General features: G+C 46.7%; 2 protein-coding genes across 8 annotated transcripts in view; one reads left to right on the top strand and one right to left on the bottom strand.

Annotated features, from left to right (window-relative positions):
- LOC120313277 overlaps positions 1-16,632 on the top strand; it is a 31,651-nt gene extending 15,019 nt beyond the window's left edge. The window contains exons 4-5 of the mRNA XM_039355017.1: positions 2,796-2,953; positions 16,343-16,632. Of these exons, the coding sequence (XP_039210951.1) occupies positions 2,796-2,953; positions 16,343-16,424 (240 nt within the window). The 3' untranslated portion in view covers positions 16,425-16,632. The remainder of the gene's footprint in view (positions 1-2,795; positions 2,954-16,342) is intronic.
- Positions 16,633-16,676: 44 nt separating this feature from the next.
- Positions 16,677-22,705, bottom strand: part of PAX7 (paired box 7) — a 184,232-nt gene continuing 178,203 nt past the window's right edge. For 6 of the 7 annotated variants that reach the window (XM_039355065.1, XM_039355066.1, XM_039355063.1 and 3 more), the window contains 2 exons: positions 20,708-20,954; positions 16,677-17,308 (listed from right to left, as the gene is read on the bottom strand). In XM_039355065.1, the coding sequence (XP_039210999.1) occupies positions 17,193-17,308; positions 20,708-20,954 (363 nt within the window). In that variant the 3' untranslated portion in view covers positions 16,677-17,192. The remainder of the gene's footprint in view (positions 17,309-20,707; positions 20,955-22,705) is intronic. The other variant, XM_039355064.1, reaches the window with a different exon arrangement.

The raw sequence follows: 22,705 nt of genomic DNA on the forward strand, positions 1-22,705 counted from the left end.
CGTTGTTGTGGGCTCTTATTTTGAGTCTTTTGATGCCACCTGTGCCAACCCACCCCTTGTCTGAAAAATGTCTCCTCCGCCTGGGTGTTCTCGGCCCGCCTGGTCAATCTGAGCTCAGCACTTTTTGTTCTGGGAAAATTGCACATCTGTCTTGGGGTGATGGCATCGTTCCCACCACCTTAAAAGCTAGCATATTGTGCTGGTTGTGGGGGCACAGGGCTTGGCATGCCCATTCCTCAGACTTATGGGCTGTGCCCTTCCAAGCCACCCCAGAAGTGATTCATGGAGACAACACGGGTGGGCAAAAAAATGGGGGTGCCTGAGACCCCAGACGGTTGCTGTTCTCAGCCTGGGGCTGAATTAAAAATCAACAGGATTCAACAGAAGTCTGCAAAAATCGTGCCTTTTTTAAATGCAAGGATGGTGTAGTTTAGTGGTTCTTAAACTTTTCAACCCATTTGCTGCTTTCCCGCCTCCCCAAAAAATATTCTGTTGTTTTGCACAAACATCTCAGCAGCTGCAGTCCGGTCGGGATCCTTGATTATAAATTACACCTCAGAATATCTCCAGATTACACCCATGGGTGGGGGCATCAAAAATCACTATTTAAGAATGAAGGGTAACAGATTCACCCTGGATCTTCTTTTTAAAGGAATCGTCGAAGGCAGAAATATTTCTGTCGAAAATTGGGCAGAAATGATCCTACCTATTAGCCTGCGAATACAATAGCCAGAACTTCAAAGAAATGGCTGAGTGTATTTAGAAATGGAGTTAAACAGTTTATAAACTGGGTTTCATCTGAATTGTTTTTTTTTCCTATTTTGAATTTTTTTTTTTTTTTTTTTTTGGTCTTCTACCATTAGTCACCTATGCTATTTTGCGGGCAGGTGTCATTGTCAACTGATTTAAGATTCGAAGATAACCAAGAACACTATTGCAAAATAATGTGGACACTCATGCTTTGTTTTTTAAATTTCATTTTAAGCAGCCGCAAGAATAAACTGGAACTAGATATAAACACAGGCAAAATTGAAGTGCAATTCATTTGTTTGCTTCTAAGCGCTCAATTCTGTTTTCTTGGTGAAAGCAATTTAGCCACCAGCCTTAGAGGAAGGGTCAAAATACCAGATTAACCATCTCTGCAAAAATTGATCTGCCTTTAGACTAATTCTATTCCCCCCCCCCCCGCCTGTTTGTTGCTTCTGTAGCTCACGCAAGGTGACATAACGTACCTGGAAATTGAGAATTTTGGGTCTCACTTCTCGGAAAGGTGATGGGGAGGGAAGAAAGAGGCTTAGGTTATTCTTTGCATCACTTGGTTAATTGAATTTTCCTGCAAAGAAGCAGAAACAGTAGCCAAGACTTCCGCCTGGCCTGGTCCGAGGTTTCAGCAGGCCTGATGGAAAAACTAAACAAAATCACCTGTATTAGGTTTCTGTAGGGGAGGCAGCACGGAAGGGGGGGGGAATCTGTTTGTTTCAAAGGAAATAAATAAGATTTCTTCAAATATTCCTTATTTTAGGTTGGGGAGAAGGGAAGAACGCTAAGAAAAGGATGGGAACGGGCACCCATCAAAAACTGCGCCCCACTTTGGGGAGACTTTAAAAGATATTAATTGATTTAATATTTAGGATTTAGATCTATTAGAATATAGTTTTGAATTATAATATGGACATTGGATTGAGACATAAAGGATATTATGTGCTAGTAAGGGATAAGGTACTAGGATGAGAAATAGAACATACTTGTGAAATATATTTGTGAAATAAGATAAGAATGTATTTAACTAAGCAATATGTGCATTTTAGATACGATAACTACTATGTAATGAAATAGGAAAAATTTGGGTTACCCAAAAGCTAAATATTATGGATCTTAAAGGCTAAATTGGAGCACTGTAATTGAAATTAGGTAAAATTCAAGAACAGGACATGATAAGTATAAGTAAAAATATATTGATAAATGTTTTAATTGATCGTGTTATAATTAGTAATGTATTAATTTGATTGTGATATGGTAATAAGGGAAACAGGGAAATTTTGATGATGTAACCCCAGAGGTGTACAAAAGATTTTGTTCTTGGACTTTTGACTACCCAACCACCACGTTGCTTCCTAATCGTTTGGATGTAAAATTGGAAATTTAATAAAACTTGTTATTAAAAAAAAACCTGCACCCCAGTTTGATGTTTAATCTACTTACCCAAACCGTTTAACCCCTTGTTAACTTTTGGAACTATCCATCTGTTCTAAAAGGCGCTTTGCACTGTTAATTCGAGAGTCACGTAGAACAATTGCAGACTGGGAATGCAGTTGCCCAGCCAGCAGGCACGAAGGGTGCCAGGGGTTTGGGGACACCTGGGATGCTCCTAATGCACCCAGGATCTCAATCTGCTCCCCCCCCCCAAAAAAAATGAGACGGTGCTTTTGCAAAATCCTCCCCACAATGCATCCTTCAGGCTCCTGGATGGACTGGGAGAGGAGGACTCTTTGCAAAATGCAATTTGACCTGTATTTTTTTGGGGGGGAACACCCCCCTTCTCAGCCTTGCTAGTCAAGATGGAAATGTTGCCAGCTGGTGCCAAGTTTGCGGGTTGTGTTTTCATTTCCTTTTCACACCCCCTCCAGCCTGGTCAACCTCTCCTACCCACTTCATTATGGCCTGTCCGTCTTTTTTTTTAATTTTTTATTTTTTATTTTTGGCACTCGTTGAAGAGGTTTCTAATTTAATCAAGGCCAGAGCGACACCGCATCAGTGGCTTGTTTGCCCATCCTTGTTCTCTGATTAATTCACAGGGTGTCAAATCCACTGTTCTGCCTTGTACGTCATCACAACCGGACCGTCTTGCGTATCAAATGCATCCAGAAGAGATGGAGCTGGCTGGGAAGGACCAAGAGCTTGGAGTTCTCTTCAAGTCCACCAGGAACACTGACTCCGCTGTGAAGGAAGCACGGTAACCATGTTCACACATCATCTGCAACCCTGGTTTTGCTGAACCACGGTTGTTTCAGCAGCTGCAGTGGTTTGGATACACAATGACACATAGAGGGAAACTCTAGACTGTGAACTAAAATAAATTTATCAAGGGTTCTTTCAGTTTAGGCCTCAAAGGACCACACAAGGTTTCTTCCTCTGCAGTCAAAAAATTATTTCTCTTTCCACACAAGTGTACAAGTATTTAACCTCTGGATGGAAAGGTCAACACTATGTACAACTTTGGGTGGCTGATCTCCCCGTTTTCTTTCCTGAAATATAAAATGATTTAAATGTTAGCAATTGTAAAATATTAAATATGTGGTGAATGGCCTTCCTTCCTTCCTTCCTTCCTTCCTTCCTTCCTTCCTTCCTTCCTTCCTTCCTTCCTTCCTTCCTTCTTTCCTTCCTTCCTTCCTTCCTTCCTTCCCCTATATTTCCTCTTCTTTCTTTCTTTCTTTCTTCCTTTCTTTTCTTTCTTTCTTTTTCTCTCTTCCTTTCTTTCTTTCTCTCTCACTTGTTCTTTCTTTCTTTCTTTCTTTCTTTTTTTCTTTCTCCCTTCCTTCCCTTGTTCCTTCCTTTCCCTTATCCCTTCTCCTCCTTCCTCCCCTTCCCTCCTTCCCTCCTTTCTTTTCTTTCTTTTCTTTCTCCCTTCCTTCCCTTCCCTCTTTCCTTCCCTTCTATTCCCTTCTCTCCTTCCCTCCCCTCCTTCCCTCCCTCCCTCCCTTCTTTCTTTCTTTTCTTTCTCCTTCCCTTGTTTCTTCCCTTCCCTCCCCTTCCCTTCCCTCCCTCCGTCTTTCTCTCTCTCTCTCTCTCTTTTCTTTCTTTCTTTCTTTCTTTCTTTCTTTCTTTCTTTCTTTCTTTCTTTCTTTCTTTCTTTCTTTCTTTCTTTCTTTCTTTCTTTCTTTCCCCTCCCTTCCCATCCGGGGATAGATAGAAACCCTGCCTGGCCAGCCCTTCCCCTTACCTCCCCACCGCCTTTCCCATTTTCAGCTAATGGGAAGGTCATGCCAGCCGGCTCAGAGGGCCTGGTAGGACATAATGGCAGAAGAATGGAGAACGTTGCTCCGAGTGAATGCGGAATGAGGCCAGGCGAAGGATGGGAAATTTTCCATTCCCCGCCCGGCCTCTGAATAGGCAAATACATTTCTCTCCCCGTGTGTCTCGCATTAGAGGGGCTGAGCGGCAGGTAAGAAGAGTCATTAGTAACAGTTTTGTGAGGTAATGAAGTCTCATTTCTCTTCCGCGCAATTCATGAATACATAAAGAAAGGCGAGGGGGCTGCGTCGGAGGAGGCGGCCGGGGGATTAATTCGGCATCTCTTCTGCACCCACCCACCCACGGGAGCCCAGCTGAGGTCAGCCAGCAAGGCCCGGCTGGAGACCGAGGGGGTCTCCCTCCCCATCCACCTCTGCAGCCAGCCTCTCTGCCCACCTGTCTGGCCCACACCTGGACTTCCTTCAGCGCAAGATGGGGGAATAGCTCGAGGGAGCCCCCAGCCCCCTCCCGACTCCCTAAGGATGTTCTGCAGGTAAAGCAGGAGACCCCTTTCCCAATTTCCTTGCCTTGGAAGGCTTATGGGGAGGGGTCCTCCAGCTACCCCGACCTAAACGGGGGGTGCGTTTCTGAACCCACCTTCTTTCCCCAGCCTTTTTCTGAAAGCTGTTTGGGGTTTGAGTGAAGGGGAACTTTTGCAAGACCTTGGCAGCAAAAACTGGCCAAGGGGGGGTGTCTCTGCCTACCCTCCCCCCCGTGTCCGAGCAGCCAACTTTTCCTGCACAATGACCTTCTGGGGCTCTAGAACGAATCTGGTAATTCCTCCCCACCCGATAAGAGCAGGAAGGGGACATCCAGCCAATTGCAATCCAGAATTCCTTCTCCCACCCCCCCCCTTTAATGCTCCCCACGTATTTGGGGAGGCAGAAAGCCTACAGTTCTCTCCTGTTGCCTGTTCTTCTTGGTAACTTGTTCCATATGCTGCGCTGCCTTTGGAGGGGCGGGGGGAAGCCAAGGCCCCGCCCTCGCCTCCCCCAACCTATTTTCCCTTCCTGACCCCCCCCCTTTGATTTGTTACGGCCAAAGGGAGGAGGAAGGGAGGGAAGGAGGAAGAGCCTGAACACCCCCCCCCACACACCCCTGAGACGAGGTGTGCATCCAGAGGTCAAAAAAGGCAGTGAGATACACCTAAGCCAGGTGCAAGACCAATTTTTTTGGGGGGGGGGGCTCCCTCGCCAGGCAGTGCCAGGTGAGGTTCTTCCCCACCCTGCGCTGTTTGCCTTTTGGGGTGTCAAGAAATGCAACGCACCCCACTTCTTTCACAAAGCAGCTTGGTCTGGTTCCCTTGCTTTTGAAGAACCGTGCAATTTCGGCCTCGTGAAAACGTTATTTATTTTACAAGCGTGCCTCTAAATATTAAGGAGGGGGTTTCTCCACCGTAGGGCAGCTGCCCGTTAAAATTTTTTTTTTCTTTGTTAAAAAGGAGCTAAAAAGCGGCAGATGCTAAGGGGGACAAACCAGAATGTCCGGTGCTTCGCTTCTGACATATTCCTGCAAACGGTTCTGGACGGCCCTGGCCTCATTTTAGCTGCAGGGAGTTCCACAGGCAAATGGGACCCTAACCTTTCCCTGCCTTGCTTTCCCTTAACTCACTGAAGGAGAACACAAGATTGAATAATAGTACTTTTTTTTAAAAAAAATTATATTAATAGTTCTTTTCAGGCTTAAAACACATTTTTTTTTCCTTCCGGTGGGGGGAGTCAAACTCAATTTTTTAAAAAATTTGGCAGCGTTTTAATAGGCGCATTGCTGAATTTTGCTGCCGTTTGTATTTGCAAGGACGCCTTCTGTTTCACTTGAACAAGAAAATCTCTCGATTTTCAGGGTTTCCACGTCAATAACATTTGCTGAAGCTTCATAATAGCCTCCATTCTCAGGGATGGGTGGCGAGCCTCCATAGACAGGGGCGGTTTAGCTGTAGAACCCCAGATCCTGCAAAAGAGCTGGAGCCTGTTTGGAAACACCACACTTGGGGCTGGGAAAAACAAAGGAGGAGGCTGGGCGAGGGGAGCTAGATTGACTTTGATGGAGCCTCCCTTTACAGCAGCAGTATACCTGCAAAAATGGTTTCCTGGAATGCTGCTTTTTTTTTTCCCCCTTCCTTCCACTGATGATCTTTCTAGAGGGATCTAATCAGCAGCCACCACTGAGGAGAAATAAAGAGCGCCCTGTTGGAAAACAAGCATTTGGCAAAAATGCTTTTCTTTGGCCCCAAATCCAGACGCCAACTGAGCGTAAAAGCTCGGAAGGGCTTCAGGTTTCACGCGGGCTCAGTTGTCCTCTTCCTCTGACTGGCTCGAGTTTTGGTGTCGGGCTACACGTCCGTCCGTGCCGAGCCTCCACCTAATTAAATTTCAGAGTTATTTCTCAAATGTGGCGTGACCCAGGTCGGATTCGCCAGAAGTTATGTCAAACTCAGCCCCCTTCGCTTCCACCCCTGGCCCACCTCCCCCTTTTATTTCCTTCCCTACTTTTCCTTCCCTGGATGGCGCCCCAGATATTGGACACCCTCCAGGGTGGGGGGGGGGAGAAAATCAGAATAAACCCAAGTGTTTGCAACGCTGGGAAGCACGATGCCCGCCACTCATGAGGGTGGCATCCATCCTGCCAGGCTGTGCAGAATCCCTCATCCTGCATGGGGACGGGGGACGGGGGGGGGACTGGGTTTCTCCATCATATTTCTCCCCCCTCTAAATCTTCTTGACCAGCTTAGTATCTCCCCCTCAATATTTTTTTTTTTTTTTGCAAACTTGGCCTTCTTGGGGGGGGGGTGAGCTTTAAAAAATTGTCTGCCTTTTGCAAATCAAAGTAGGGTGCTCTACGTTGCAGCCTGGCGGGAGAAGCCTCATAAAGGAACAGGATGCTGGTTTGTCTCTGGATACTTAAACCCTCATCAGTCTTAAGATAAAAGGTTCAAGTGGTTTTGGAATAACCGAATAACAGAGTTAGAGGGACCTTGGAGGTCATCTAGTCCAATCCCCTGCTCAGGCAGGAGACCCTATACCAGGGGTAGGCAACCCAAAACACTCAAAGAGCCACTTGGACCGGTTTCCCACCCAAAACAAAACACCAGGAGCCACAAAACCCTTTCGATATCTAAAATGAAGATAACACTGCCTTTTTTACCTTTATTATAGGTGTGTGTGTGTGTGTGTGTGTGTGTGTGTGTGTATGGATATTTGTGTGTATATATATATTTGTGTGTGTGTGTGTGTGTGTGTATATATATATATATATACACACATACACACATACATACATACATACATACATACATATACACACACACACACACATTAAAAATAAAAGTAAAAATATGACTCTTGGGAATATCCATACTATTAAAACAATGATCACCAAGAGAATGCTTTAAGAGAATAAAATTATATACACACACAGGTAAAAAAAGGATATATGCAGTGTTATCTTCATTTTAGATGTCAAAAGGGTCTCTCTCTCTCTGTGTCTCTCTCTCTCCCTCCCTCTCTATCTGCCCTTGGTCTGCCACTCCTCTTCCCCCACTGTCTTTCTTTCTCTCTCTCTTTCCTCTCTCTCTCTCTCTCTCTCTCCCTCCCTCTCTCTCTTTCTCCCTCCCTCCTATCTGCTGCTCACCTGGCAAGCTTCAGCTGTTGTCCAACAAGCTCAGGGGTAAGCAACCTCGTCTCTTTTATGACTCATGGACTTCAACTCCCAGAATTCCTGAGTCAGCCTAGCTGGGCTAGCTAGCTCTCTCCTGCCCTTCCTGCTTCCTGCAGAGACGCAGGAAAGGGAGGAGCTCCGCCCAGTAAGCTTTTCAGCTCCTCAGAGAACACTGTGAATGCACTCTCTTTTACACATACACACACACACAAAAAAACACAAACACACACAAACAAAGAGAGAGAGAGAGAGAGGAGCGCAATTGCCTCTCTCTGTCTCTCTCTGCAAAGGCAGAGGAGGCTGGGAGCCACAGGGGAAGGCTCAAAGAGCCGCATGCGGCTCCGGAGCCGCAGGTTGCCGACCTGTGCCCTATACCATTTCAGACAAATGGCTGTCCAGTCTCTTCTTAAAAACTTCCAGTGTTGGAGCGTTCACTGCTTCTGGAGGCAGGTTGTTCCACTGGTTAATTGTTCTGACTGTTAGGAAATTCCTCCTTAGATCTAGGTTGCTTCTCTCCTTGATGAGTTTCCATCCGTTGCTTCTTGTCCTGCCTTCAGGCGCTTTGGAGAATAGCTTGACTCCCTCTTCTTTGGGGCAGCCCCTGAGATACTGGAAGACTGCTATCCTGTCCCCCCTCGTCCTTCTCTTCCTTAAACTAGACAGACCCAATTCCAGCAACCATTCTTTATATGTTTTAGCCTCCAGCCCCCTGATCATCTTTGTTGCTCTTCTCTGCACTCTTTCCAGAGTCTCTTTCACTGAGGGTGTGTTTTTCTATTTTAATAATTGTAGGAATGAAAGGGATGCAAACACTAGAAGCCACAAGCAGAACTGGGCATAAATTGAATTGAATACTTTATTTGGCCAAGCGTGATTAGACACACAAGGAATTTGTCTCAGTGTACGTGCAAAGCAACAGAATAATAATAATCATCACAATAATACTACCAATAAGAGGGAGGAATAAAGAAGATAAGAAGGATAAATAATACTACAGCCATACTACATGGGTTAGGGTTTGGGTTGAGAGAATTAGGTGTCCAGCAGAGGGATAGCACGAAGGGGAAAAAAACTGTCCTTGTGTCTCTAGGCAAATGATGTCTAAAAGGCAGGAACAATTTTAAAAGGTGATTAAAAGCTTTGAGTTGCCAAAATCCCTCGCTGGGTTGCTGCTGTGCCTTTTATGGCAGCTCAGTCTGCAGACAAGAGCAGAGTAATTGGCAATAAAAGTGAAGAACATAAAGGGGACCTCAGAGGCCTTGTAGTCCAACCCCTCTACTCAAGGCAGAAGCCTTTCACCCTCCTGGTCAAAAACGGTTGTCCAGTCTATGCAGTTTTTCAAAAACATCCCACCAAGCTGCTGAAGGCAGAGAAGCTGGCTCAGCTGGCATCCCCATGCCACCCCTAATGCCACTTGCCTAGGGCATCCCCACGGCTGTTCAAAACGGCCCTTCGCCCGCTGCCTCTTCCCACCTCTGTCCCCCCCTCTTTTTTCTCTCCTTAAAAAGTTCTCCCCCCCCTTTCCCCTTACAGAAAACTTTCTTCGCTTCTTCTGATTCTTAATAATCTCTCTGATTAGCCTTGTAACCACAGCTTATAGGAGAGAGGAGGGTGTAATGGAAAAATAATTAAAAATAAAAGACTGAGGAATAGAAAAAGAGAGAGAGAGAGAGAAAGAGAGAGAAAAGAGACTCCTAGCAAGGGAAGGCAAAGCGGGGGGGGGGGGCACGGGAAGAGTCTGGCAAGCTAGCAGATAATTCAACAGATGTGATTTTTGCAGATAAGCATAATAATTGAGATTAGATAAAACTGGAGGCATTTACGGCTTGTGTTTTTTTCTCTTGCTATGAAACCTTCTCCCCCCCCACCCACCCGTTTTATCTTGCAAGTTGAAAAGGGAGGCAAATGCTTACCCTTCTGATCATTTGTTTTTACATTATTTTTATTGTGCCTTCTTCTCCCCCCCCCCAGTCCCCAGCAGAGGGATGTGGGAAGCCTACCAAACTGGGTTTGTGTGTTGTTGTTTGTTTTATTTTATTTTCTTTTTCCTTTCTTTCTGACTCTGCGCGGGCGTACATTTTAACATGGTGGAGGCGCACACAAGACCCCCGACGCACACAAACCAAAAATATTTGAAAATATATTTCATGGAAATTATGTCATATTTCACGGACGGGTGGAACTACTGAAAGAAAGAGTGAATGCCTTAATTTGTAGAGAAATTGTAATCATTTGTTCATTTCAAGGTGAAAATTGCATTTTTTAATTTAAATTGTATCCTGCATGATACCCTATTATCTAGTAAAATGGTCTCCTTGTCTGAATGCTTTAAATGGGGCTGGAATGGAGGGCTGCAAATCCGGTTATATTCATAAAAGGTTTGTTGATGTCTTGGGGAAAAAACCAAGGAGTTTTCTTGCATTTTGCATCTCCCTTTTTTTCTCTCTCTCTCCTGATAGTTCCCCCCCCTCCAATTTTCCTTTGTGGCTGAAATAAACCCATTTCTGCTAATAGAAGTATTTAATAGTAGGAAGGACTGGGAAAAAAAGTCATTTTCTCTTGTCTGAGATTGCAAAGGCAGAGGTATTGTGGCTTAAATCAACATTTAAGCTTCTGGTAAGTTGGCAACCACCGCAGGCTGTTTGATGTCCTTAAGCTGTGTTTTCCTCCAGCTTTTTTAACTCCCTTGCTTTGCAAATCCAACATGATTCCTTTTTTTTTTTTTTAAACAAAGAATGGCATGGCTGAACACCAGCAGTTTTGCAAAGGAGAAACAATGCAAGGTAGACAGGCTCCAGATTCTGTCTGTAAAGAGGGTGGATTCCAGAGTTAAATTAAAACGAGAAGAAATCAGCCAGAATTATGTAGATGTTAGACAGAGCAAACTCTCGTGTCTTAATAGGAATTCTTGGAGAAGAATTCAAATTGTGCTTTCTAAAGCGCATCAGGGCGCTTTCGTTAGTCTTTTAGTCGTCTCACACTGAAAAAGTCGGATTGTTCTGCAAAAGTTTTCCTATTTCAAAAATTTTCCTATATTTATTTATTTCAATAGTTGCTGACATGAGATGGGATTGGGGACAGAAATCACTGCTAAAACACAAAAGAGATTTTATATATTTAAAAAAAAAACCTACTAAGCACAGAGCAAACTTTATAGAGGTTTTTTTTCCCTTCCTTGGTTTTTTTTTTAAATGCATCCTTTGAAAAAAATGCCATGTTTTCCAAAATAGTTCTCCAAAAGAGGCTTCTGTAAAAGTAGAAAATTTGCACGGGTGACTTCAAAGCTGTCTTTGGGCAACTTTTCCTCATTTAATATTAATACAATAGTGGCCTTAAGGTCATCTAGTCCACCCCTGGCTTTGTATTTGAATCTTTCTGTCCTGGCAATCCTGGACAAGTTCTCCTTAAATATTTCTAGGAAAGGATTGCTGAGTAAATATTTATTTGCTGTCAAATAAAACAAAGAACGGTTGCTGGAATTGGGTATGTCTAGTTTAATGAAGAGAAGGATGAGGGGGGACATGATAGCAGTCTTCCAATCTCTCAGGGGCTGCCCCAAAGAAGAGGGAGTCAAGCTATTCTCCAAGGTGCCTGAAGGCAGGACAAGAAGCAACGGAGGGAAACTGATCAAGGAGAGAAGCAACCTAGAACTATTACATTACTATTTATATACTATTTATGTATATAAATATAAATTTATATATTACTATGGTAATATACCTAAATGCACAGAAATATATTACCATAGTACTAGGTGAATGCTCCTTCAAGTCACTAGTCCTCTTTCTAATCGATTGGGGAGTTGAGTTTGCAATACGGCCTGATTCTGACGGCAGAGCAGTTCTCTTGTTTCTCTGAGGTAATCCAATTCTGTCTTAAATAACTGGGTTTCTTTTTTCTTTTTAATGGTTTCTTATTCTAAAAGTCCCCCTCTGGCCGTATTTCTGAACCTCAACAATTTTAAGATGAGTGGACTTCAGCTCCCAGTCAGCTCTTCTGGAAGTTGAAGTCCACCCATCTTAACGTTGCTGAGTCTGAGAAATATTGTTCTATATGGAATAAAAGAATGCTGTAACAAGCTAGTTAATAGAAAATTTAAGAGGGGATAATTAGCTAAAGGACAGACTGCCGTCTCAAGTAATCGGATGGCACATTGAGTATTCGTAAGGGTGATTTTTTTTAACCACCTTAATTCCCCCAGGAACAAAATTCACCTTCCCTTCAAATTCCCCCCTGTAAAGTGAGAAACCCCTTATTATTATGCAGACCCACAGTCTCTGCTATATGTATAAAAAATCGATTATGTGATGCTGGTATTTAAAAAGCAAACCTCCTTACATTTTTAGCACCTCCCCTTTAATAGTTTAAAAAAAATATTATTTTTAAAGGACACACACCAGGCATCAAAACTAACTCCGTTTAAAATAGAGGCACTTCCAAAGATTTAGATACTGCAATTTAACTCTGATTCTGGCTGATGTTTTATTTTTTCTTATGTTACTGCAAAAAAACCCGTTAGGCTGGCATTTTAACTCCTTTTCCATCCTCGAGGATGTCATTCAAAGGAGAGGAAGCAGCCTTTGGCTGGGCCTAATGAGAAATAGGGCAGCCAAAGGAATTTGCTAATTGGCCAGAGGCTGAACAGTCCAGTTTAAAGTGCTGGAGACCCATACATCCTGCAAAGGGGCAGGGATGGGCTAAATGACCTCTGGGAGACCCTAAACCAGCAGTTTGTGAAATCAGGACTTTTTCCAGCCCCCTTAACTGATCAGGGTGGGCAATGACTTTCATTTTATTTAGGGTGGGTGGGGGCTTTTTTGTGTGTGCACGTCTCCAGGCAACTTGCTTAAATTCTCACCCTGAATTAGGGTGGTGAGGAAGAACGTTGTGTCTGAACGTTGTGTTAGGTTTGCAAATTCACCCCTCCCCTTTTTGTCCCTAGGGGTGGGGAGGGGGTTTAAAATCAGGGAAGCTGGATGCTGTCTTACTGCTCAAGTAAAAAAACAATAATCCTAAATGTTAATTCCCAAGCAGAGACGCGCAGTGCCTAACTGAGCACCAGCCTCAACATTTTGGACAATGCAACCTAAAAAATATAGTCATAAATTCTAATTTTGGATTGCCGTTCTGGTTCGGTTTTCCCTCGTTTACATTTAGCAACTTCCCAATTCTTTCTTTCTTTATTTTCCCTTAGCGCACGACCACTGCCCCAAGAGAAGCTTTTGTCGTTTCCCCCCACATTATTGTTAAAGAGAGGAAAACATTTTCAAGTTTGTACAACTTTGAAGAGCAACAAAAATGGTCAGGCGACTGGAGGTTAAAACATACAAGGAACGGTTGCTGGAATTGGGTATATCTAGTTTAAGGAAGGGGTGACAGGATAGCAGCCTTCCAATATCTCAGGGGCTGCCCCAAAGAAGAGGGAGTCAAGCTATTTTCCAAAGAAACCTGAAGGCAGGACAAGAAGCAACGGGTGGAAACTAACCAAGGAGAAAAGCAACCTGGAACTAAGGAGAAACTTCCTGACAGTGAGAACAATTAACCAGTGGAACTACCTGCCTCCAGAAGCAGTGAAGGCTCCAACACTGGAAGTTTTTAAGAAGAGACTGGACAGCCATTTGTCCGAAATGGTATAAGGTTTCCTGCCTGAGCAGGAGGTTGGACTAGATGACCTCCAAGGTCCCTTCCAACTTTATTATTACCGGTATTATTATTATTATTATTATTATTTACCCAATTTCTGTAGAACTTATCAACTTCTTTCTGTTTAAATGAACTGTCCCAGAATGGAGAGACTTATTTCTTTTCCATCCTGAAATGTTATCTCAAGTCACAAATGGCCGGCTCCAAATTTTATTCTGATTGGCACCGGCGTTAGCAAATTGGTTGAACAATATTGCCAGGCTGTGTTGGGTTTTTGTTTTTTGCTCGCCAAGCTTTGATGCTGGGGGTGCTCTTCCCAGGTGTTCCCAAGGATGAAAGAAGAGGAGAAAAAGACACTTCCAAAGCCAGGTTTCGCTTTTTTTCTTTCCTTTTTTTAATGTATAACAGTTATGCCTGAGTTACATAGAAGGACACCACAGGCAGCTGAGGATTAGAGCAATATCAGTTTTTGTTTCTCTATTCTACTATTCCATATAGCTGAATAAATTATGGGGGCGATTAATACTCATGCTTACTGACACACGTGCACACGCACACCTCCGCCTTCTTTCGCACCCTTGCCCGGCCACAAGCATACACGTGGAGCAAAATTAGCTATGGACTTGAACACAGAAGCAACGAATCAGCAATTACTACTAATAAAGGCATGTGCTAGGGGTAATAGCTTGGGTATATGTTGTTGTTAGGGCTGGAAAATTAGAAACATTAAATACACAAAATGTCCTCAGCGATACGTGTCTCAGCCCCCCCCTCCCCAACGATTTTGGGGTCCGTGGGGATATAGAAAAAAATAAAAAATACACAACAATTCTTGGAATGACACTTTGGGGAGATGATCGGGGGACAGTGGAAGTGTTCCCAGTTTCTCCTTTCAAAGCTTTTACGGTGGGGCAGATCTATTTTTCTCCCCCCCCTTGAAAAGAAGTGGGCCAGGGAATGAGTTGGTGGTGCACCTGTATTTTCGGACCAGGTTTTTTTTTGGGGGGGGGGCGGGGAAGACGCAAACTGAGTTCCTGGAATGATCATCAGACTTGGATTTGTGTGGCCGCCGTTGCCTTGATTCTTAAGAACAGGGTTTGATTGGAGAGATGCGATTTGGATAGGAAAGTTTGCCAAATATTTTGGCGATGGCTATTCGTGTGCAATTTTGCTCGTGAGCGACAGAGCTGTGGTGAGATCCGAGTCAAAAGTCAAGTGAAGCCAGGATAGTCCTTGAGGAGGCTTGAGAAAAGTCGGGGCGCAGCCAGAGGAGAGGGGCATCTCCTAAAAATGGGAAGGGCTGGCTTGTTTTCCACTTCTTCCCAAGTCCCAGAAGATAAGCAAAACAAAACCAAAAACAGTAAAGAAAGAAAAATGGAGGAACCCACTTTGATGGCTTTTGCTCAATTGCAGTGATTTCCTTGGGTTTTCTTGAAAAGAGCTGTGTTGACCCACTGAACTGGCCCAGTGGGGCAAAACTGTTTTTTTTTTTTTTAAGAGTCATAAAAAAACTCTTGGTTACCTTATGGCCCATACTGGGAAAACTCACAAGGATGGAGTGAAGGCCGCTGCGTAGACACAGCCCAGAAATCTGCAAGAAAAATCCTGCTCAAAGCAATGGCCCACCTCCTTTTTTTCTCTTTTCACTAATAATTTTAAAATGCATCTTTTAAAAAAAAAAGCAGAAGCAGCTAACAGTCTCCCTGTCTTTAACAAACGTTGCGGAAGCATGGCCGAAGTGTTTTAAAAGCAAACGGTAACGTAAAAAACTCTTGCGCTTCTCTGCCTCCAAAGCCATTACTCTAACGTATGCGTATTTCTATATACTTCTACTCCTTATACGTGTGTTATTTAAAAAAAAAAAAGCACAGCATGTGGGTGTTAATAATAAAGTAAAAATCAGGACAAGTTTGTTTCCTTCCAGTAGATGTGATCAAGGAGAACATTTTGGTAGATCAGCCGCTCTGTGGTTCTGTTTTTATTTTTCATAGCTGCAGTTATTGTACACCGGTGGTTTAAATGCTTGTACACTTTAGGCAAAGAGAAATGGCAACTAGGACTAGCCTGATTTCCTTCGTGTTTGTTACGTTGGCTAGTTTGGGCTACGAGTTTTGTTGTTTTTTTTTTCCCCAAAAAAAGAAAAATTGTCACTCCCTGGTCAGCCAGCACCCACCCTGCCCACACTTAACTCTGCCAGGCTATATTTGACACTCCAGGTGTTCGATTTAGGATCTATTTTCTAGATCTATTTAGGATCTAGAAAACATGGGAATGCAGAATGAGCCTGGGTCATCCTCAAAGGCCAGCTGTGGGTACGGAGGAGCTGGACCAGGAGGTCACGATGCCCCTTGTTGAAACCGTAAACGTTACTTGCCTCTACGAAGAGGAATCTATCCAAAGGCCTAAAATCTTGAAAAAATCAGATTCCCTTGAGCAATACAGGCTGGACGTGTAGCCAAAGCACTTAATTTCTCTACAGGCCCCCAACGAGGAGCTAAGAGCAGGTGGGATGCTGGCTTGGGAAGGTTTTCCAGGTTTGTTTGTAACCCAGTCTTTTTATCATTCTCTGCCCACTTTGCCACCTCTCAATTTTAGAGTGCAATAGACAATTAGGGTTTTAAAAGAAGGAAGTGGCAACGTGCTGGTTAGAAAATGCCACGGAAGTGGGTGGGAGCGGACAGGCGCTGAGGTGTGCCCCAGGGCCATCACAGATGCACCCTGGAACCCATGGTTCCCTGCTGGGTGAGCGTCTGAAGCCGGGGCTTGTTCCTCCAAGCTGTCCTTCTCAATCTGGGTTAGTGGTCTTGCAGCAGGCAGGAACCCGGTCAGCCTTTGGGTCACCTCTTATTTCCAAGGGATGGGCAAATGGCTGGGAGAAAAAAAATGCCATTTTGGAGATGTTTTGCACACCAACAAGCCTCCAGAGATAAGATGCCACCTGCTACCAACTCAAGTCACGGGGGGGGGGGATGCGAATGCCACTTTTCTGCCTTCCCTAATCCCCTCTCCCCAATTTTCTCCTCTTGAACAGGGGGGGCTTCCAAACAGTGGGAACCAGTCACTCCCCCAAAGCAGAGGCCTCTGGACACGAGCCTGGATCCGCACTCTTTTGAGGCACCCGGAGGTGGCCCTTGCAAAGATGACTCAAGATGGAACCCAGAGTTTTTTTGGGATCTGCCAGATCCACTCCCCACCCGACTTCCTTCCCCCGGAGCAGAGATGAACGTATTTACAAGACATAGCAACTCTCTCTCCGCTTCCAACCAGGATCAAGTGTGTGGTTAGCTTTTTCAATCTTGCTTCTTGACACTGTGTGTATTTGGTCCAAAGCAGCCCTCCCCCCCCTCCCGCCCGTGGTCCTTGGATCGGCGGACTTCTTCCGTGTATTATTGATCATGTATTATAATAAAAATGATGGGGATGGGGGGGCACACGGGTGGGAGGGCAGCCAAAGAATATATCGGTATCTATCTAGCTATATAAGGACGAAGCTAACAGCTTCCAGGTTGACTCTGCCAAGCAGTCACAACGATGGAAACATCTGGAGTGTTGGGAGGACACCACCTCGGCCACCGAGGTCCCACTTGAGAAAAGTCCTTGACAAACTCAGCGTCTCTGGAGTTGGGGAACACGGCCATTAGTCTTCGCAGGGACACAGAACAAGGATTGGGGGGCAGGGGGGGGAATCAGTGGGCCTCTGGGATGGAGGCAACCTTGGGAAGGGTTTGGTCCTTGTGAGTCTCCGAAGGAAAAAGCCGGTGGTGGATGGAGGCTGGTCCAAGAAAGTTTGGTGGTTATAGTAGGGTTTTTTTGTTGTTTTTTTCCCATTTTGCTTCCTTGGTGGCAGAGATTGGCGGTGGGAGGACCCCAGGAAGGAGCCTTCAGTAGGCCTGGCCTGTTTCGACCGGTAGAAGCCCCAGCACGGCTGAATGTTCCCCGAGTTTCATCCGGCGCTGTGTGGACAAGCTGACGTTCTTGGTCAGGTAGTCCACGGCAGCTAGCAGGGGCAAAGGAAAGGGAGAGAGAAAAATAAGGCGATGTACAGGTGAACCTTGCAACAGGTGCCTTCCCGCTTCCCCACGTCCCTCTGGTGCAATAGGACTTGCTAGCTATAATCTGCTAAGGGAGAAAAAGATTGCCAAAGTTGGAATTCACACTTCATGTTATCTTTATAAGAGAGGTAATAAGCAGTCTGATTCCAGCTTCCAATCTTTTAGAACAGGGGTATCCACCCTTGGGGACAAATCCACAAGTCTTAAAGTTCCCAAGAGTGGACTCCTATGCCTTAGAAGTTTATTTTCATTCCCCCCCCCAGATAAATATTGTAAGGGTGTTAGAAAAACCTGAATTAATTAAACATAAAGAGATTTGGTAGCTGGCCTGGCATAAAAACCACAGTTGCATTCAGTGCTAAATTCACGATTCGAGGAAGCGCGGATCAAACTAACGATAGGATTTCAAATATTTGAAACGACTGACTTGTTTTCTGCTAGGGAGCGCGAACCCCTTGCGCTCTCGACGGCGGGCCAAAATAAATGTATTTTTTTGCATTTATTTTGCCTGGGCACCCAGGAACCCAACGGTGACACTCCCTGTTAGCTGAGCTTCAGTCAAAATATTTTTTTGCATGTTCCCCACGCCCCCCTCACACACACACACACACGCCCGCAATTCTTCAGTCTCAAATTAGATTAATAAGAATTGCGCAGAGAGCCCCACTTGGTGCCAGCAAGTAAACAAATTTCAGCCGTCAGCGTCCTGTCAGCAGCCTTCCCCAAAGGGGGGTCCCTTCCAAGCAAAAATTCTTATTAGACTTGTCACATCCATTAGGAATTTTTTTCACGCCTCGGCGTTCCATAAGCGCCATCATTAGTGTAGCTTTTTGGCCTCTGGGACCAGCTAAACTCTCCAGGCTGGCACTCGTCCTCGGCGAGTCAGGACCAAGGAGGTGGGCAACGGTGGGCACAGAGAAGGCACAGGGCCGGGAAGGAGGGTGGGCTTGGGATGTCATTAAAGAGATCAAAGATCTGATCCAGGAGAGAAGCAACCTGGAATTAAGGAGAAACTTCCTGACAGTGAGAACAATTAATCAGTGGAACAGCCTGCTTCCAGAAGCAGTAAATGCTCCAACACTGGAAGTTTTTAAGAAGAGGCTAGAACAGTGGTTCTCAACCTGTGGGTTGGGACCCCATTTGAGGTCGAACGACCATTTCACGGGGGTTGCCAAACAACGCAGTCCGCCATTTTTTTCCCCTTTTCCTTAGCTGTGCTACTCCCTTTTATTCTACTGGCTTTTGGAAGCCAATAGAATAGATTCTCTTGAATAGAGTCTAATTCTATTGGCTTTCCAAAGCCAATAGGAATTGTCCAGGCTGTCTCTGCCCTGCTGAGCCCGCCCAAAGTCCCAGTCTGCAAACGGTGCTGCACCCGTTGAGTAGTCCTCGACTTACGACCGGTTGGGGTCGCGCCATTAAAAAGGTTGAGAACCACTGGGCTAGACAGTCACTTGTCTGAGATAGCATAGGTCCTCCTGCTTGAGCAGGGGGCTGGACTAGAAGACTTCCAAGGTCCCTTCCAGCTCTATTCTATTCTATTCTATTCTATTCTATTCTATTCTATTCTATTCTATTCTATTCTAATTATTCTACTCTACTCTTTATTCCTCTATTCTATTCTATTCTATTCTATTCTATTCTATTCTATTCTATTCTATTCTATTCTATTCTATTCTATTCTGTAAAGCTTCAAGCTTGGGCTCATGGCTGGCAAAAAAAAAAAAAGGCTGAGCAGAAAAGGACAGATTTTAAGTCCACCCAGCCAAAGTCTGGCTGCCTGCTGACGGAGACTCAGGGAAGAGGAGCCTACCGGTTCAGAGCCCCCTTGGGAGGGCAGCTTCTTCAACTCCTGAGGGTGAGCCACGCGGCCCCAGGGGCCCAAAGCCGAGGCTGGCAGGGCATCCCAGCCCCTCCGGGTTTAAATCAGATTTTGCCGGGTGCTGCCTTTGCTAAATTCTTCTGCCAGCTTGGGAGGGGCGAGGCCAGCGGATGAGGCAGGTCGCTTCCCCTTATCCAAAGATCTGCCCCCCCCTCTCCAAATGCATTTCCTCTTTTTTCTGGGGTTATTTTTCCCTCCTGTCCTTAGCCGTGCACAAACACACAACGTGCATAACACAAAGACAGGCCCATCTACAATGTGTGTGTGTGTGTGTGTGTGTGTGTGTGTGTGTGTGTGTGTGTGTGTGTGTGTGTGTGTGTGACTAACCCTGGGCCCGCAGGGCATCTCCCTGCCCTGGAATTTGTTTAAGATTTTTATCACTTCCATCTGTGGCTGGGTTTCACCACCAGAAGCGAGAGGAAGGTCGAGGGGGGGGGGTTATAGGCCAAACTTTGGGGAGGGGGCTTCTTCCCCAGAGAGAAATGGGGAGGGGGGGAAAGAAGAGGTGAGGGAGCGTTCACATCCCCCTCCCTCGCAGGCAGCCGTTTCTCATTTGGGGAAGGGAAGAGTGTTAAAAGGAAAAGGGGGACCCAGAGGTCAATTGGGGGGGCCCCCAGGGGAGGGGAAACGGGGATGCCCCAAACACCACCAGGTCAAAGACCAGGGCAGCTCCAGGACCAAGGGATCTGGGGGATCCCGGGATGGGAAAAGGGGAGCCGAGCCACCGATGGCTGTAGAAGGGGCCTGGGGCACTCACTGCCTGGCCCAGGGGGTCCTTAGGGGTTGCCCCCCACCCACCTCAGAGCTTCAGAGCCCCTGAACGCAAGGCAGGGTCTCCTCTTGGGAAGAAGAAGAAGGAGGCGGGTATCCAATCTTTGTTTTTTTCCTTGAAGATGTTTCGCTTTCTTATCCAGGAGGCTTCTTTCAGTTCTGAATGAATCCATGCCACCATTCAGTCAGAACTGAAGAAGCCTCCTGGATAAGAAAGCGAAACGTCTTCAAGAAAAACTCAAAAGTCCAAAGGTGAAAAAGCACTTTTGGGACCACCAGGACCTGGATCAGGGGTCTTCAAACTCGGCCATTTTATGACTGGTGGACTTCAACTCCCAGAATTCCTCAGCCAACCCTGGAGTCCACCAGTCATAAAAGGGCCGAGTTTGAAGACCCCTGACGGATGAATGAGAATCTCCATAGATACTGGGGGGGGAGGTGTCAAAGGCATCTCCCCCTCCCCAAAGTAGGCAAGGCCAGCCCTTTGGTTCAGAGGACCCCACTCCCCCACAGGGCTGGGATTTGGGGGTGCCAAAGGCCACCGGCAGAGCCCCCCATCCTTGGCGTTTCTGGGGAGGCCCATTAAGCAGGAGTGCAGCCCCCCTCCCACCACCAAGGGGTGAAACCCGCCAGGCGTTCCCTCTTTCCCGGAGGGGGGGGGAGAGAGAGCCAAAGACAGAAGGATACTCACTCTGGCCGTACTGACCGTACTGGTAGCCGGCCACGGGATCCACGCTGTAGCCCGTGGTGGTGTAGGTGGGAGGGCAGTAGGCCTGGGAAGTGGGCAGGCTGTCCACGGACTTGATGGAGTCGCTTCGCTGGCTGCAGCTGGCCGAGATGGCGTTGGCACTCTCCAGGCTGCCGTGCAGGGGGGAGAGGGAGAAGTCGGCCTGGGACTGGGGGGGCACTCCGCTGGGGTTGCTCAGGATGCTCATCACCTGCAGGGAGGGGGCAGAGGGAGGGCAGAAGGGTGAGTGGGTTAGGGTGAGTGTCGGGGCGGGGGAGATGATGGCCGCCACGGATCCCCCGAGACAAGCTGAAGCCCAGGCGGACACGAAGAACCTGGTGAACGGCAGCCTGAAGAGGAACAGCGGTTGTTCCAATCGGGAGCCCCCCCCTCCACCCCACCCCTTAAGGAAAAACACTTGAGTGCCCAGCCCAGCTCCATGGCAGGAAAACCTGCTCTGGGGATGGGGAGGGGGCTAGGCTTTCTCCTTCCTTCCTTCCCTTCCCCTTCCCATCATTCCTCTTTCCCTCCCTCTCTTCCCCCCCCAGTTGCCTTCCCTCCCTTCCCTCTTTGCCTGTCCTTCCTTCCTTTCCTTCCTTCCACTCCCTTGATCATTTCACCACTTATCCTCCCTCCCTCCCTCCCTTGCCTTCCTCTTTCACTGTCTTCCTCCCTTGCATTTCCCTCCTTCTCTCCATTCTTCCCCCCCTTTCCCTCTCTTGCTTCCCTTTCCACAGCTCTCCCCCCTTCCCTCCAACTTTCCTTCCTTCTTTCCATTACCCTTCCTTTCTCCCTCCCATCCTCTTCCCCTCCCTCCCTCCCTTCCTTCCCTCCCTCCCTTTCCCTTTGCCCTTCTTCCCACCTCTCCTCCCCTATCCAACCCCATCTCCATTCAACCCCTTCCCCCTCCTCATCCAACTCAAACACACACCCTCCATATACAATTCTCCCCCTTCCCTCATCTCCCCATCCAACTCCTTCCCCCTCCCCTATCCAACTCCTCCCCATCCAACTCCTTCCCCTTCGCCATTCAACTCCTTCCCCATTCAATTCTTCCCCCTCCCCTATCCAACTCCTCCCCCATCCAACTCCTTCCCCCTCCCCATCCAACTCCTCCCCCATTCAACTCCTTCCTCCTCCCCCATCCAACTCCTTCCTCCTCCCTATTCCTTCCCCATTCAACTCCTTCCCCCTCCACCTTCAACTCCTTCCCCTCCCCTATCCAACTCCTTCCCCCTTCAACTCCTTCCCCCTCCACCTTCAACTCCTTCCACCTCCCTATCCAACTCCTCCCCAATTCAACTCCTTCCCCTCCCCATCCTACTCATACACTCCTCGTTCAATTCCTTCCTCCTTCCCCTAGCCAACTCCTTCCCCACTCTACTCCTTCACCCTCCCCTATCTTACTCAAAACAAACCCTCTCCATACAACATGTCCTCCACCTTCCCCCTGCCTAGTCTCTAACTCCCTTTCTTACTCCCAATTCTTTGTCCTCTCCCCAAACACCATTCCCAAACCTTTCTGCCTATTGCCTAATCCATCCCATTCTTCCTAACCCCACACCTCCCTTCCCCTGTCTCCTCATCTAACACCTCGTCCTCACCCCCTCCTTCCCCATTCCTAAATCCCCCCCTCAGGTACCTCCCCTGAAGCCACCCAACTGTCCCACTCCCCTATGGAGGAAGTCAGTCATCTAAGGTGCTTTTTCAAAAGGCGTGGTGGGGGTTTGGGTTTCCACTCCTGACCTCTCTCCCTATTCCCCAATCCCACCCTCTATCCGTAACCCTACCGGTACTCCTCTAACCCCACTGCCCTTTACCCCATACTCCCTAACCCCTCCTCCTATCTCCAACCCCTTTCCCCTCCTCCCTCCCGCTAAACATGGCCCGTCTCCCCTTGGCCTGTCTCTGCCCTGCCCGTCTCCCCTTGGCCTGTCTCTGCCCTGCCCTTCTCTCCTTGGC

Source organism: Crotalus tigris, unplaced genomic scaffold (assembly GCF_016545835.1).
Source record: "Crotalus tigris isolate CLP2741 ecotype Arizona unplaced genomic scaffold, ASM1654583v1 scf7180000018590.67127310178:1205815, whole genome shotgun sequence".
Taxonomy (NCBI): domain Eukaryota; kingdom Metazoa; phylum Chordata; class Lepidosauria; order Squamata; family Viperidae; genus Crotalus; species Crotalus tigris.